This window comes from Podarcis muralis, chromosome 17 (assembly GCF_964188315.1).
Source record: "Podarcis muralis chromosome 17, rPodMur119.hap1.1, whole genome shotgun sequence".
Classification (NCBI taxonomy): domain Eukaryota; kingdom Metazoa; phylum Chordata; class Lepidosauria; order Squamata; family Lacertidae; genus Podarcis; species Podarcis muralis.
In genome coordinates, this window is record NC_135671.1 from 32,278,562 (window position 1) to 32,294,068 (window position 15,507).

The following is a 15,507-nucleotide window of genomic DNA, read 5'->3' on the forward strand; positions in this document are numbered from 1 at the left end:
CCGATATGGGGCACACTGTTTCAATTGGGGTTAAAGCAGTGCTGTGTGTACTGAGCTTTCCATTGGGGGGGTGAGATAGAGAGAGAGAAAGAGAGGGGGGGAGAGCATTAGGGAGGAGGCACAGTGGTCAGGGGCAGGGATACTGACTTGCCCCCACTATTGAGGGATCCGATGTCCAATGTCACACGACACGTCATGCAATGTGCTGATTTCGCACGCGCCACGTAGTGCGAAGCTCTGATGTAACGTGGGGGCCTGGCTCCCTCCTTAAGAACTTTGTGAGGTACACAAAGTATCTTGGCCCCCTCAAGCTGACACACCTGGTCACTGGTCTTGGGGAAATGTGGTGGTGGCAGCTACAGGAATGTAGGAAATTGCTGGTTGCTCTAAGGCCCATTTCAGTGGGAAGCTGCAGGGGGCGGGCGGGGAATGATTCAGGACTCTGCAGTTGACTGCTACTTCTCTGGAAGCTCCACAATACAGAATATTCGCAATAAGAACTGTAAACCCATCTTCTTTATTTACATTTTTTAAAGACGACAATATAACAGCTGTGCATCCTGCAATGCCCCCCTACTCTGTTATGCGTTCCTAACACCCTCCAAGGAAGACTAAGCAACTGCCCTCATTGCCAGCCTCCGACTGTGACCCTCTGTTGCTCCTCCCTCCCCCTGCAGATGTACGTGACCCTGGTCTTCCGGCTGAAGGGCTCTCGCCTGGCCAAGCCCTCCCTGTGCCTGGCTCTCTTGTGCCCTGCTTTCCTGGTGGGTGTGGTTCGCGTTGCGGAGTATCGGAACCACTGGTCCGATGTGCTGGCAGGGTTCCTCACCGGTGGGGCCATTGCTGCCTTCCTGGTAAGTGATGGTGTGTCTGTCGTGGGCAAGACTGAAGGCAGGCAGGGGGAGGCGGGGCTTCCACACAGGACATGGGGAAGAGAGAGCTCGGGCTTCCCCACCTCCAGATGCAGGATGCTATCTGGTGCAAGACCTTGAGATGCAGGGAGATGGCCTAGATGCTCAGGAGTTGTGCCATGTGGGCCTTCAAGGAGGGACTCCGTGAGCTGTAGGCTAATGTTCTGTTCTGCTCTCTTCATTCTTTTCTCTTTGGCAATTAAGATTGTCTTCCATGAACATGGTTTTATCAGTGAATCCGTAAGTGATTGTGGAGGCCAATTCTGGATCCACACATCCTTCCACAGTGGGGGCATAGGTTTGTGTGGCGAGTTCCCGACCCCCCCCCCAGTAGAAATAATGACACAAATATTAAGGTTAATGGGCTAAAAAAGACCACAACTTTATTGGTTACAGTTGATGAGCGGTATTGGCTTAGGCATTGGACCTAACCGACTATATCTGACTTCAGCCAGTGTGGTGTAGTGGTTAAGAGCGGTAGACTCGTAATCTGGTGAACCGGGTTCACTTCCCCGCTCCTCCACATCCAGCTGCTGGGTAACCTTGGGCTAGTCACACTTCTCTGAAGTCCTGAAGTCTCTCAGCCCCACTCACCTCACAGAGTGTTTGTTGTGGGGGAGGAAGGGAAAAGAAGATTGTTAGCTGCTTTGAGACTCCTTAGGGTAGTGATAAAGCGGGATATCCGATCCAAACTCTTCTTCTTCTTCAGCCCGTCCGCTTGAAGTCCGGGAAGGGTTAATAACCAGTAGGGGGAGTCCTGCTGATCCACATCAACTAGGAGCTCCCCCGGGGTCACCAATAGGGGGTGTGCCTTAGGTCCTAACCTTCCTAGGCTTTGGACAGGGCCACGCCCCCTGGAATCCTTTAATGGACTACCCTTCAATATGTGGGGCAGGTGATGGCGCTGCCTCCCTTCTTTCCATCTACAGACCTATTCCAATGCCTAACCGCCAATACCCAGAAAGTTGTGACGATGTGCTACAAGGTAGGTGAAAACCAAGTGGCTGGTGCCAATTTGCCAAGTGGAAAAAATCCTACTAGGCCCCTCAACGGTGACCAACAGAAGTCCAGAGCAAGGTCAAAGAAAGAAAACCTTAAAGGGTGGGAGGGTGGGAAAACTGAAGCAGCTGGAGGCAGAAAAGAGGGAGCTCCCCGGCTGCGTCCTACCTTTATGGGGCAGGCCACACCTCTGGACCAACCCGATTGGCTGGCTAGGGGGGTGACGCAGCCGGGAATCCCCCAGTCACGCTGGGCTGGCCTCCCACCCACTGCGCACGTGGGTGGGCCGTGAAGACCACAACTCCACGTCCTCCTCAAGGCGGAAGTGGCTTTCCAGGTGGGAGTTGATCATGGTGAGGGTTTGCCAAGTGTGCCTTCCTCTTAGCACGTTTCTCCCTTTCTTCCTGAGTTCGAGTGTCTTCAATGCCCATGACACCTTTGGTAAAAGCTGTTCTCCAATTGGAGCACTCACAGGCCAGTGTTTCCCAGTTATCAGTGCTTATACTATATTTTTTCAGATTTGCTCTGAGAGCATCTTTAAACCTCTTTTGTTGTCCACCGGTATTTCGCTTTCTATTCTTAAGCTGGGAATAGAGTAGTTGTTTTGGAAGACGAAAGAAGCCTAATTTAATAAGTGTCTGCACAGCAGTTACAGGAGCCTCCTCACCAGATTATTAGTATTATTATCAGATTAGCACTTCACCTACACTGAAGCCTCTAGGTGCCGTACAACATACAAAGTAGGAAATGCAATTACATGGAAACATTGGCAAGCATTGTACAAAACTACGTGTAAAAAGCTTGCCTCTCCAAAATAACAGCCTCCGTAAATAATGTTACAAACCAACAGCAGGGGTGAGATGTTAATTCTAAAGCCCTAAAAATCGTACCACTGTTAAAGCTGACAAAATTGCCAAGGACTACAGAAAAATGAACAAACTCGTGGGGTGAGGCATAGCTTTGCCTGGCACCGAAAAGATGGCACAGAAAGCACCAGGTGATCTTCCCTGGGGAAAGTGTTCTATAGAAAGGGTGCCATCACCAAAAAAGTCATGTCTCTTGACGCCACTCTTGTTTCTTTGTTTGTGTGTTTGTTGTAATTTCCAATTTTATACATTTCAATAATTTTACAATCATTTTAACATTTCAGTTTTTGATGTATTTTTGTTTTTAGTTATACTTTTCAAGTTTATACATTTCATTAGTTTCACAATCAATTTAGCATTTCAAAATTTGACTTCCTTCCCCCTCTTTCTGCGGTTTAAAAATATATATTCTGCATATCCAAATTCATTTAATTTGCTCATTTAATTATCTACTTTAAATATATACTCTTATGAAACTGCAGGTTATTACAATAATCCTGCCAATGTTTCTCTCTGTTTGCAATTTATCTGTAAATATATCATTTTAACTTTCAAAACTTGACTTCCTTCCCCCTCTTTCTGCAGTTCCTTAAATTCATTTTTAATATTTTCTGCATATCCAAATTAACTGAATTTGCTCATTTATTCATCTACTTTAAATACATACTCTTATAAAACTGCAGATTATTACAATAATCCTGCCAATGTTCTTATCTGTTTACAATTTATTTGTAAATATTCAATAAACCATTTCTATTCTTTTATAAAAAGTTTGTTATCTTGATTTCTTATTCTTCCGGTAAGTTTCACCATTTTTCTGCGTATTCCAGAAGTTTTTGCATCCATTCTTCCTTTGCTGGGACTTCTTCTTCTTTCCACTTTTGGGCGAGTAACATTCTTGCCGCTGTAGTTGCATACATGAATAAATTTCTATACAGTTTGGGTAATTCTGTCAGTTTGGGTAATTTCTATACAGTTTGGGTAATTCCCAATTTGATGCCACTCTCTATACTTCCAGTGGAGACATAATCTTGAAGAGAGCCCCCACTGACAATTATAAGGTTAAAAAGGTAAAGGTAAAGGGACCCCTGACCATTAGGTCCAGTCGTGGCCGACTCTGGAGTTGCGGCGCTCATCTCGCTTTATTGGCTGAGGGAGCTGGCGTACAGCTTCCGGGTCATGTGGCCAGCATGACTAAGCCGCTTCTGGCAAACCAGATCAGTGCAGAAACGCCATTTACCTTCCCGTCGGAGCGGTACCTATTTATCTACTTGCACTTTGACATGCTTTCGAACTGCTAGGTTGGCAGGAGCAGGGACCGAGGAACGGGAGCTCAACCCGTTGTGGGGATTCGAACCGCCGACCTTCTGATCGGCAAATCCTAGGCTCTGTGGTTTAACCCACAGCGCCACCCGTGTCCCATATTATAAAGTTAAGATAGGCTTATTTAGGAGGAGTTCAGGTACCAGGTTCCTAAGCTGCATAAGGCTTTAAAAGTTAATACCAACACTTTGAATTGGGCCCAGAAACATCCTGGCACCCACCTGTGTAATATCCTCAGAACACCTGATCCTAGTAAGTCACCGTGCTGTCAAATTCTCCACCAACTGAAGTTTCTGAACCACCTTCAAGGGCAGCCTCCTGCATTAATATAGAGGGAGGTTACCAGAGCATAGGTCACTAATGCTAGGCTATCTCCATCCAAGACAGGGTCACAGTTGTGCCACCAGCAGTCCACACCACAGGGACATCTGTACCTTCAGTGGTAACAAAGGATGTAGGAATGTTCCCAGTCTCCTTCAGGGAGAGTGCAACTACCTCCAGAACTGTCTGAGTACCACTTCTCTGGACCAAGAAGCCATCTTCAAACAGCACCTCTGTCTTGTTTGGATTTAGCCTAATTTAGTTCCTCTCGTCCAGTCCATTGCTATGCCCAGCACATCCACGCCCAGAGGAGATGAAAAGGAGAAACGTGTCTGTGGGTCCATCCAAAAAGTTGATAATGCACTCCAGAATGCCCCACTTGGCAGCTTAATGTACTGTAGATATTAAATAGCATAGGCGATGAGATTGAACCCTGTGGAGCTGCAACCCCTGACTAGGTCAGTCATCCCAGAAGCGCATCATGGTAGATGATGCTAAAAATGGTTAAGAGGTCTAGAAGAACCAAGAGGATCACATTTCTACTGTCTCCTTCCTAGCACAGGGCAACCCAAGGCAGTGACAAAAGCACACCTAACCCTTGGTTGATATGGATCCAGAAAACCAGCGTCCTCCAAGAATACCTGAATCTGATCAGGTTTGGTGGTGCCTTTTAAGAGGACCTTACCAGGGTTTCATTAGAGTTCATTTATGAGCACAGAAGTGTGTTTGTTTAAATGCCAGCAGATGGTGGTATTGCTGCAGGGGACCTCAGGAAACATTGGGAGCAACTGAACATGACACAGCAGGGGATGATGGGAATTGTAGTCCAAGAACATCAGGAGGCCCGATGATTCTTATACCTTCCCTAGGTACTGTAGTGCACATAGGGACTACAATAGCCCCTGCAGCCCCAAACAAATTGTGTGGCTCATTGTGTGGCTAGGGTACTCTTCCCCTGCTTGTGGGTTTCCCATGGCCATTGTGGGAAAATAATGTGTGACTGCCTGGGCCCCCTTTGGTCTGACCCACCAGGGCTTTCCCCATATATGGAAAGGAGTCAAGGAGCTTGGCCAATAGCCTTTGGCACGGAGTCAAGGAAGGCTAGCATTAGCAGAAAGTGCCATGTGTGGTGGACCGGCAAAAGGGTAAAAGAGTATTGGGTAATAATTCATAATGAATTGGAAAAAAATGCTTAAAAGTACTTTTCCAGAGTCCTTTTTGTTGAGGATAATTCAGACGGAAATTCCCAGGTGTCAAAAAAGGTTATTTATGTATACCGCCACTGTGGCCCATGTTTTGTTAGCCCAAAAATGGAAAATGAACAATGTCCCAACCAAAGAAGAATGGCAACTTAAACTGATGGAATATGCACAGCTTGTGGACCTAACATATCGAATAAGAGAACAAGAAGAACGTACATTTAAAGAAGATTGGAAGATGTTTATTGCATATATGGGGGGAAATTGTGTACACTTGAAAACATGGGCAGCATTAAGATAAATTCAACAATGCAAACAAGGTTTGATGGATGTAATAATGGAATACTGAGTGGTTTAGTTTATGTAAAATATGCAGGGATTTGTGTTATGCAAAATGAACCATGGAAAGAGAAGAGGGGAAGTCATTGATGTTTTAAGGTTGTTTAAATGCATTTTCTAAAGTGTAAAACAGAAAATTTAATAAAAAATATATACAAAAAGGAAAAAAAGGAAAGGAAAGGACGACTCAGGGAGCTTGGTCAATAGCCATGGGCATGGAGTCAAGGAAGGCTAACATGAGCAGAAAGTGAAGAACTAAAGTAGAAGAACTAAAATTGGGCAGAAAGTTTAGTAGTAGAACTAAAGTTGGGCAGAATGTCTACCTTTTTCTTTCACTGTATTGTTCGGGATCAGGCGAAGAGTGTTTTTATGCTCCTACCTTCTTTTGCTGGCAGGTGACTTGCGTGGTCAACAATTTCCAGAGCAGCCCGCCTACGGCCAAGAAAACAACCCCAACTGAAAGCAGCTTGCCCAGTGTCCCTGTCATGGGCTTGCCATGTGTGGACAGTTCCCTTGAAAAGTTGAGTGTGGCTCAGGTAAGTGGCATCCCGCCCAGCAACCCTTGCCTACCTCCTGCTCTGCGTCATCCTGAAACATCTCTACAGCTTATGCAAGGACACACAGTCGGCCCCAGGTTTGGGGGTGGGCTGTGGGCAAAATGTGGCCCTCCGTTGGGCTCCCTCCTCAGTCAGTGGGCCGTGACAGGCCTACATGACACAGTGGGAGCAGGAGTGGGGAGGAACTAGAGCTCTCTGATCAACTGGTTTTAACCACCACTTAAATTGGGTGGCACTGTGGGTTAAACCACAGAGCCTAGGACTTGCTGATCAGAAGGTCGGCAATTCGAATCCTGGGGACAGGATGAGCTCCCATTGCTCAGTCCCTGCTCCTGCCAACCTAGCAGTTCGAATGCATGTCAAAGTGCAAGTAGATAAATAGGTAGCGCTCCGGCGGGAAGGTAAACGGCATTTCCGTGCGCTGCTCTGGTTCACCAGAAGCGGCTTAGTCATGCTGGCCACATGACCCGGAAGCTGTACGCCGGCTCCCTCGGCCAATAAAGCGAGATGAGCGCCGCAACCCCAGAGTTGGCCGCGATTGGACCTAATGGTCAGGGGTCCCTTTACCTTTACCTAAATCCCATACAGCATCCCAGAGGGAAATGCCTCCATTTTAGATCCTAGACCCAGTTGCTTGGAGTGCTGGGTCTGATAGATAGATAAATAGATATATCTTCTGATATACATGTAAGGCTATCATCATTCAGTCCTACTTGGAGAATTTCTCATCAGAACCCTGAGTTGTCATGAAGTTAGGGTGGGGAAGGGCAGCAAAAGCTGGTTGTAAAATGCCACTTTTAAACAGGAGCATAGGTTGGACTAAAGGAAAAAGAGAAGGAGAAAGTGGTGATTTGAAAGAATGCAAAGGGTTTAAGTAGAGTGAGGAGGGGGTGACAGTGAGGGATGGAAAGTGGCAATTAAAAGCTTGAGCACTGGAAGGAGTGAGTTGGGAAATGCTCTGTTGTGTTAGCTTCAGATAGTCCATAAGTACCGGTAGCTTCCCACAATCATACATTTCATTCCTGGTGCCTTTTGTTGTCCTCAACATGAAGTTCTGGGCTCGATGCAGTAATTTAGAAGAGATATTCTATGGGGAATTCCATGTATGACTACCTGAGTTCCACCATGAAAGTGGCATGTACCATAATACACCAAACAAGGAGAATTCAAAAGTCTCTGTTGCTTAGAGGCCCATATAATCTTGGTGTGATGGAAAGGACAAAACTGGGAGAAGACATAATGTGTCTAGTGAAAAATGAGAGATGATAGCTGGAGGGAGTAATCAGGAAGCAAGAAAGGAGGTTGTGGTAATCCAGGAAATGTTTGGGTGGAAGAAATGGGTTTTAAGAGGGAAGGCAAAGACGAAAAACAGGTTGTCTCAGATGTAGGGAGCAGCTCCAAGGTGACTGTTGAAGACTGGAGAGCAGATGAATTTGTGCAGAGGGAAGGGGGCAGGGGTTGAGGAAGACGGGAGGGCAGAGCTATGTTCACACAAAGCAACCTCTTTTGTGTGATGGGACATGTCTGGCTGCCCATCACATGGTACCTAAGCTGTCCTGCAGCCACTCTCTTATCTCTTTGCTCCACTTCAGGAGTGGTCAAAGGGAGGACTGACTAGCTGTTGCCTTGATGAACAACTGGGCAGCCCCTTTGGCATGGTTTCTGAGAATTGCCCTTCTTACAGGGATATCTGAAACCTGGTGAATATTCACGCCTGAGTACCCACCATCACAGATTAATTCACGATTGTCTGAAAGCAGAGTATGTGTTTCCTCAGTTTTAGAAATGTATGAATGAATGCCAACAGCCAAACCAAGCTGACTATAAACATTCATTGGTGTATCCCCGAGCTTTCAGTTATTCACAAAATCTGTTTAGATTGCCAACCTTTACACGTGAATGTGACACACCCGAACTCGTCTTTTGGCCTCTTTTACACTTACAACTGCTCTCTTTGTTATTTTCTGCACCAGAGCTTTTACTCACTAATAATCTATATGCATAGCATTGAGTTTTCCCTCCATTCTAAACCACCTTTCCCCCCCCCCCCCCACTCCTTTTTATCTCGATAAGGATTCGGGTCTCCAATTCTCTATCCAAGTATGTAGCCTTGGTGAGGTTTGTGTGTCAGGGGTGTGTGTTTGTGTAACCTTTTCTCCCCCACCCACCTCATCAAATTCTCTCTCTTTGTAGATCATGCCACACATTTCCTTTTAATATTGCCAGAATCCATCCCTTTCTGTTATCAGTTGCTAAATCGTTGCTTCGGGCTCTGATTGTTTCTCATCTGGGATTCCCGTCATGTTTTGTTTTCTGTCTGGCTCTCTCCCACCTTAAATGTTTCATTTCTCTTCCAAGTTCTGCTTGCTGAATAATCCATACCGCATGGCGGTGCTTTGATCATGTCATTCCTCTTTACTGCTTACTGGACTGGCTCCCTATTATCTTCCAGAGACACTTTTGCTTCCTGCTTCGACATCCTGGAAAGACCTTTCGGCTCTTTGCACTTGCAGTTTCCGCTCGCTCGCTATGTTGCACTATGTCTGCTCCCTCTCCTGACGAGGCCTTGGGTTTCTTGCCCTGTCCTTCCCTTCTCTACTTGCTAGGAGTCCTCTTTCTCCTGCTAATGTCTTGCTTTCTTCCATAGAAAAGCAAAAGGAATACACAGGTGCTTTTTTAAAAAGTGCCTTGTTGTCTAAAACAAATAACCACAGAAAAAAATAATCCAACATGCAAAAAGTGCTTGATCCATTGGCTCACAGTCTGAATGGAGAGAGCTTTTAAAGATGCCTAGACTTGATGCCAAGAATAAAATGGAGCAGTGCCAAAAAATTGAGTAGGGTGGGTTCATTTGTCAGAAGGAAAAAGGCTCTTCTTGGCTGAGCTATTCTGAACCGTTTGAGAGGGGAAGGTTAGCATAAGGGAAGGCCAGGAAGCAGGAGGTAAGGAGTTGCAGAACTTGGAATGGTGGATCTTTAGGGTGATGAAAAGGAGGAAGCAGGGGGCAGCAAGACATGGCCAATATCTTGCCAGCTCTAACCTCAACAGGGAAGTGTGTCAGGCTAGCTACTCCCCTTAGTTCTTGAGCCCCTAACTCTAGCTGCCTCCCTGGATGCGGGGAGGTTAACCGCCACAATGATGATTGGACCACGAGGGAGAAAGCCACCTGCCAGCCAACTCTCTTGAATTCCCAATCTCCTTGCAATTTGCTTATCTCAGAGCCTGCTCAGTCCACCCTTCCCTTCTCTGCTCACATATCTGTAAGCCCAGAGCGACTCCTGTTCAAGCAAAGTCTCACCTTCAGCATAGTTGGGTGGGATTGGCAGTGTAGGGCAGGGGTAGGGGACCTGTGGGTCCTCCAGATGTTGGTGAACTACCTCACCCCTGGCTATTGTCCGTACTAGCTGGGGCTGATGCAAATTTGAAGTGGGAGGTTCTCTGTGTCTACTTTCCCCCATGCAGACACATCAGACTCCAGTACAAGCTGAGCTGCAGTCCCAACACTTTCAAACAACAACATCTGAAGGGCCACATAGTCACCATCCCTGCTTTAGACACAACCCCTGTGATGGAATTGTGGGGCTGATTATGTACCTGTTTGGTCCTCTGCCCCCAACCAAATGCTGCAGGCAGGCAGGCAAGGAGAAAGTGGCCCTTCTACACAGAAAGCATGAGTTTACATAGTTGTGAGTCGAGGCCCTGCTTTGTGATGAAATAAGACACACGGACACAAGTAGTTTAGGTTAATGGGCTAAAAAAGGCCACAACTTTATTGGTTACAGAATGTGAGTGGTATTGGCTTAGGCATTGGGATCCGAACAGACTATACTTGACTCCTGCCCGCTCTGCAGGGAGTCACATGAGGGTTAACAACCAGTAGGGGGAGCTTGTTGATGCAAATCAACTGGAAGCTTTCCACCAGAGTCACCAGGTGTCAAGCCATGGCCCTAGCCGCCAACTGGGCTTCGGACAGGAACCACGACCGCTAGATCCCTTTAACAGAATACCCTTCAAAGGGAGGGGGAGGTGATGGCCACAACCTCCCCTCCGACACACAATGCATTTCCAGTGCCTTACAAAGTTGTGACAATTTGCTACGAGGTAGGTGAAAAACCAAGTGGCTGGACCCAATCTGCCAAGTGGAACTTACTTACTACCAGGCCCCTTGGGCAACCAAGGCGACCGACTGAGGTCCATAGCAAGGTCAGGTGCTGAGGCAAAGCCTAAAGGGAGGGCGGGTGATCTGAGGAAGCCGGGAACAAGAAGGAGGAGCTTGTAGGGCCCGCGGCCTTTTTAAACAGCAAAACCACGCCCACCAGCCCACTGGATTGGCTGGCTGGAGTGTGTGACACAGGCCCAGGACTCCAATGACACAGGGGGCCTGGCCACGCCCCCCTGCAGCTGCGGGAAGCGATTCCCGCTCACAACACATAAACAGAGTGAGTTTTTGTGAACCTTTCCATGCCCCGAATTCTGCAACTTTTGGGATTCGCGAGTCCTTCTTTGTGTGGCATGAGCCACCTTGTCCCCAAGCCCTCACCATTCTCCACACCTTGAAAATAATCCAAAACTTCCATTTCCTTCCCTCCCCAATCCAAGCAAGTGTGTGTTGACCAAGCAGCTAATTGTTTCAATCTCTGTGTCGTTCTCTCCCAACCATCCGTGTGTGCTCCCCCACTCCCCTGCTATGGTGCTGCCTGCCCGCCCCCCTTGGGGTGGGGTGGGGATGTAGCAGGTGAGGGACCCCCCAGAAGAACAGGAGTTTTCTACACTACTCTCAAGAGGCCTGGAAAGGCAGCTAGCGCGATCTCTCCGCTTGGCGGCGCCTGGAAACGCAGCAATGGCCCGCCCCTACGAGTAAGTGACTGATCCGGAGGAAGGGGGAGGGAACTGCCTTTGGGTCAGACTCAGCCCCCTGCAAGATGCCATCCCCACTGCTTGCTCAAGGCGGAACACTCATCGAGGGAGAATAATATTTGGGCAAGGCGTCAGCGTAGGGAATAACTAGAGGTCAAGGAAGTTGAGGGCCGCAAGAGTTGAGAAGAGAGGGCTGTGCGAATGGATGGATCGAGAGAGACAGACATGAAGATGTCAAGGGAGTTGGGTCAGTTGCTTTGATGGTTTGAGGAGACCCTTCAGGTGGAAAGGAAGTATGGAAGGAAGCAAGAAGTTTCCCATCCACCTACACTAGGTGAGCTGGAATGCTCGAATCGAAGCAGAAATTCCCCACCCCAACTAGGTATGGTGAGGACAGGACGCCCCAGCTGTGTAAAGCCCATAGCTCAGTGCCCAGGTTCAGTTACCAGATTCTCCAGGAACAGCTGGGAAAGATTCCTGCCTGAGACTCTGGTGAGCTGCTTCCAGCCGGTGTAGAAGACAATACTGAGCAGGTTGACCAAATGGGTCCAACTTCCTATATTCCTTAGTCGTCTGCATGGCTGGGGTTGCCTTGCAACTAATGGGCATTTCAACATCGATATACCATAGCTTAGTGTTTCTCAAGCTTGGATCTACAGCTGTTGATGGACTACAACTCCCAATATCCCTGGCCACTGGCCCTGCTAGCTAGGGATGATGGGAGTTGTAGTCTAACAACAGCTGAAGACCCAGGTTTGAGAAACACTGCCATAGCCTGTGAGCAGAGGCAGCCTCTAAGTGCAGTGAATTGCCCAGCAGGCAATTCTCTTATCTTAAACGAATGTATATTTATTAGGTGAAATGTCTAAGAATTGGAAGCACATTAGAAACTGAAGAGATGATCTGAACATTATTTAATACTAAAGAGAACAATGAACCAGGAGAAATAAGCCTCAAAGTGTTCATTTGGTTTTCCACGTGGCTTTTTAGCCTGCATCCCTCATGCCTTTTCACAGGTGTGTGGGGCTGTTTTCAGCCTGAGAGTTTGCATCTATCTTTTAGGATTGGTGCAGCTGACTGAATTTCCATCTCAGTTTCAAAACCCACAGAATTTTTGGCCCTCTTAAAGTACACACACACACACACACACACAGTGTATAAGGCAATGCTAATTACATGGCTGCCTGGAAATGAGGGTCATGATCCCTACAGTTAGTTTTCTGTTCAGTTAGAGCAGTGTTTCCCAGCCTTGAGTCTCCAGCTGTTTTTGGACTACAATTCGCCATCACCCTTGACCACTGGCCCTGCTAGCTAGGGATTATGGGAGTTGTAGTCCAAAAAGAGCTAGAGCCCCAAGGTTGGGAAACACTGAGTTAGAGTAAAGGTGGGGGAATCTGTGGCCCTCTCAATATTGCTGGACTATAACTTCCATTATCATGGGTTTGGAATCCTACAGCATTTGCTGGGAGGTCACAGGTTCCCTTAATGAAGTCCTACATTTAAGCTGTCAGAGGCTCTTCAACATCACAGGAAATTGTAACCAGTGATGCCAAAATACCTCTGAAAAGTAGTTTCTGGTCTACATGGGTTGACACATATGATAACCCATCCTACACGATGAGCAAAATTGGGCCAGCACATGCAAATCCAGGAGAGGTCAGCTTGTTTTGATCGAGGCTTGTGGGTGGAGGTGGAATGCCTGTCATAATATGATGTCCAACCGGGGGTGGGGAGAGATTGTTGGCATCCATCAGTCTCAAGATACAATGGAGTGTGCCTCCAGGGGTGAAGTCAGACTATGGTGTTAGCAGCACCAAAGCAACCTCCCTGGAACACTAAGCCTGGACAGGGTGTATGGAGGTCCTGGACTGCCCAAATGATAAGATGCCCCTCTTGGCCTTGCTGATGTGGTCCAAAGGAAAGCAGAGCAAGATATACAAGGCACCATGCAACTGTCTTAGGGACTCAACTGGATTGTGTAGGGTTTACTCCTTAGCCTTTTCTTCTCCCAGAGATATCCTGCAAGGGGGCAGATGTCTAGGACCAGAGCTTTCCTACTCCTAGATGGGTACCTTTCCAGGTTGACGAGCCCCATCTGCCCCTCAGTGAGGGGGCAGCATCACCCTAAATCGCAGAGAGCTCTCTTCGTTTTAAGGGCAGGGGATAGTCATCCTTGGGCGAGATCCTTATTCTGACAATTCTGTGTGCAACAGGAGGCCTGGCAACATGGCGGAGTAGTTTAACAAATGCCCATGGAGGTGCGTTTGCATGGACAGCTTATCTGTGGATGCCCATTGCCCATCCTGCAGGCAACATGCACCAGCCTTTCCCCCCGCCCCCTGCTTCCCTGAGCTTGAGCATTAATAACCCGCTTGCTCTGGCTGTGCCATGCTTTCTCTGATGCTTTGCAGAACAGCAGGAAGTGACCTCAACCTAGTGAGCAAAGTCCTGAGGGTTAGCCTGCTTGGGCAGCTGGGGTACAACCCAGCAGCTGGCTTCCTTAAGAATGTGACTGCCACACCATGCTTCTGCTTTGGTTTTGAGCACTGGAGGAAGACAGCACCTCTCTCTTGAAGAGCAGCAGGGATGAAGTGGCAGTTCAGGAGAGCAAGGGACTCATGTCTGGAGGTAACTAGCTCCACTGGGTCCCAGGCTCCCTTCCCAGCAGCGCTGGTGGGTCAAAGACAGGCTGAAAACAGAGCGTTCAATGCCCTTCGTATCATAGCTGCTGCAGATCATATGACCCTCGAGAAACAAACGCTTGCAGGCACATCCTTCAAAGGAAACCAGCAGCAATGTTGTGTTTATGTGTGTGTGTATTTGTGTGTGTGTGTGTAGTTCTGTGCTAGATACTCCAAATTCCGCAACTAGAAAAATTCTGAGACTAGAATAAATTATTCCAGCTAGATAAATTTACATAGCCAACCTAATCCACACACATAGGTCCCAATCCTATGCCCACTTACAGGGGAATAAGCCCCACCGAACACAGTGGAACTTACTCCTTAGTAAGCAGGCACAGAACTGTGCTGCAAGTCTTGGTTTTCTTTGTTGCTGTGCTGCTTTGCCTTTTATATATATATGTTGTTCACACCAAAATACATGATTTGTTGTTGCTGTTTGAGACATTTTTGCAACAACCAGAAGACAAGGGGTGAAGTCTCATATGGCAGGGCTATAAGTAAAGACTGGTCCACTTTTCCTCTGAATTTTCCAAACCTATAAGCGGAAAATCTTCCCTTGCACTTAAAAATACTATCTTACAGCCACAAGGACTAGAAGTGCGCTTCTTTAAAATGCACACACATCAACAAGATGAGGAAAGCTTTAAAATTGCTGGATTTACTCAAATGTAATGCACACCTTTTTTTAGCCAAATTATGTCGCGAAAATTTGGGTGCACATTATGTTTGATGGCGCATTTACATTTGCCAGCAAATACTTTTTTGGTTTCAAAGCTTTGAAAATTGAGGCACGCATTAGATTCAATGGCCCATTACATTTGAGTAAATGTGATACTAGATTCCGCTTGATAGATTACCTTGGGTGTTGCACCACAGTCATGACCCTGCCGTTTTGGCTCTAGTAGGGCCCAGCTGAAGGTTCTGATCAAACTCAGACCTCTCAATCAGTTTGTTACTCTTTCTGAAGGCAGAACTGACTCTCTTTCTTTTGCCTCTCCCTCTTTCTGTTCCAGAATCACGGAGTTGTGTTCTCAGAGGTCACCTGATCCTCAGCTGTGTCTTTTCCCCACCACCCCAGATGTCCTCATTCCCTCCCGGTCAGTCACAAGCGAAGTCTGACCTATGGAGGCACTCCTGGTCTCCTTACTGTGGGACTGGGCCTTTTTTTTCAGGGGGGTGGGGGCGTCTAACTTCTCACACTCTCAATTTCCCAACCTCCTCCTTGGCCTTTCCTGGGACAAGGTTCGTTGATTGTCATGACATACTTCAGATTATCTGATGCGAGTGTGCAACATAGCTTGGGGGCAGGGAGAATAAGAATGAAACCTTCTACGTTTTCCAGGGAGCCTGGGGCTGTTTGCAGGGCCTCGATCTTGCTGCTAGTGGCGTGTCTTCTGGGAGACTGAACCTACTGGGACTTTAAGAGTTAAGACTACTCACCACTTCCTTCT

General features: G+C 47.4%; 1 protein-coding gene across 4 annotated transcripts in view; it reads left to right on the plus strand.

Moving 5' to 3' along the window:
- The window catches only part of PLPPR2 (phospholipid phosphatase related 2), a 41,263-nt gene extending 25,968 nt beyond the window's left edge, over positions 1 to 15,295 (plus strand). For 2 of the 4 annotated variants that reach the window (XM_077921137.1, XM_028712011.2), the window contains 4 exons: positions 678 to 854; positions 6,354 to 6,494; positions 11,248 to 11,372; positions 15,070 to 15,295. In XM_077921137.1, the coding sequence (XP_077777263.1) occupies positions 678 to 854; positions 6,354 to 6,494; positions 11,248 to 11,372; positions 15,070 to 15,175 (549 nt within the window). In that variant the 3' untranslated portion in view covers positions 15,176 to 15,295. The remainder of the gene's footprint in view (positions 1 to 677; positions 855 to 6,353; positions 6,495 to 11,247; positions 11,373 to 15,069) is intronic. The other 2 variants (XM_028712012.2, XM_028712013.2) reach the window with 2 other exon arrangements.
- Positions 15,296 to 15,507: the final 212 nt, after the last annotated feature.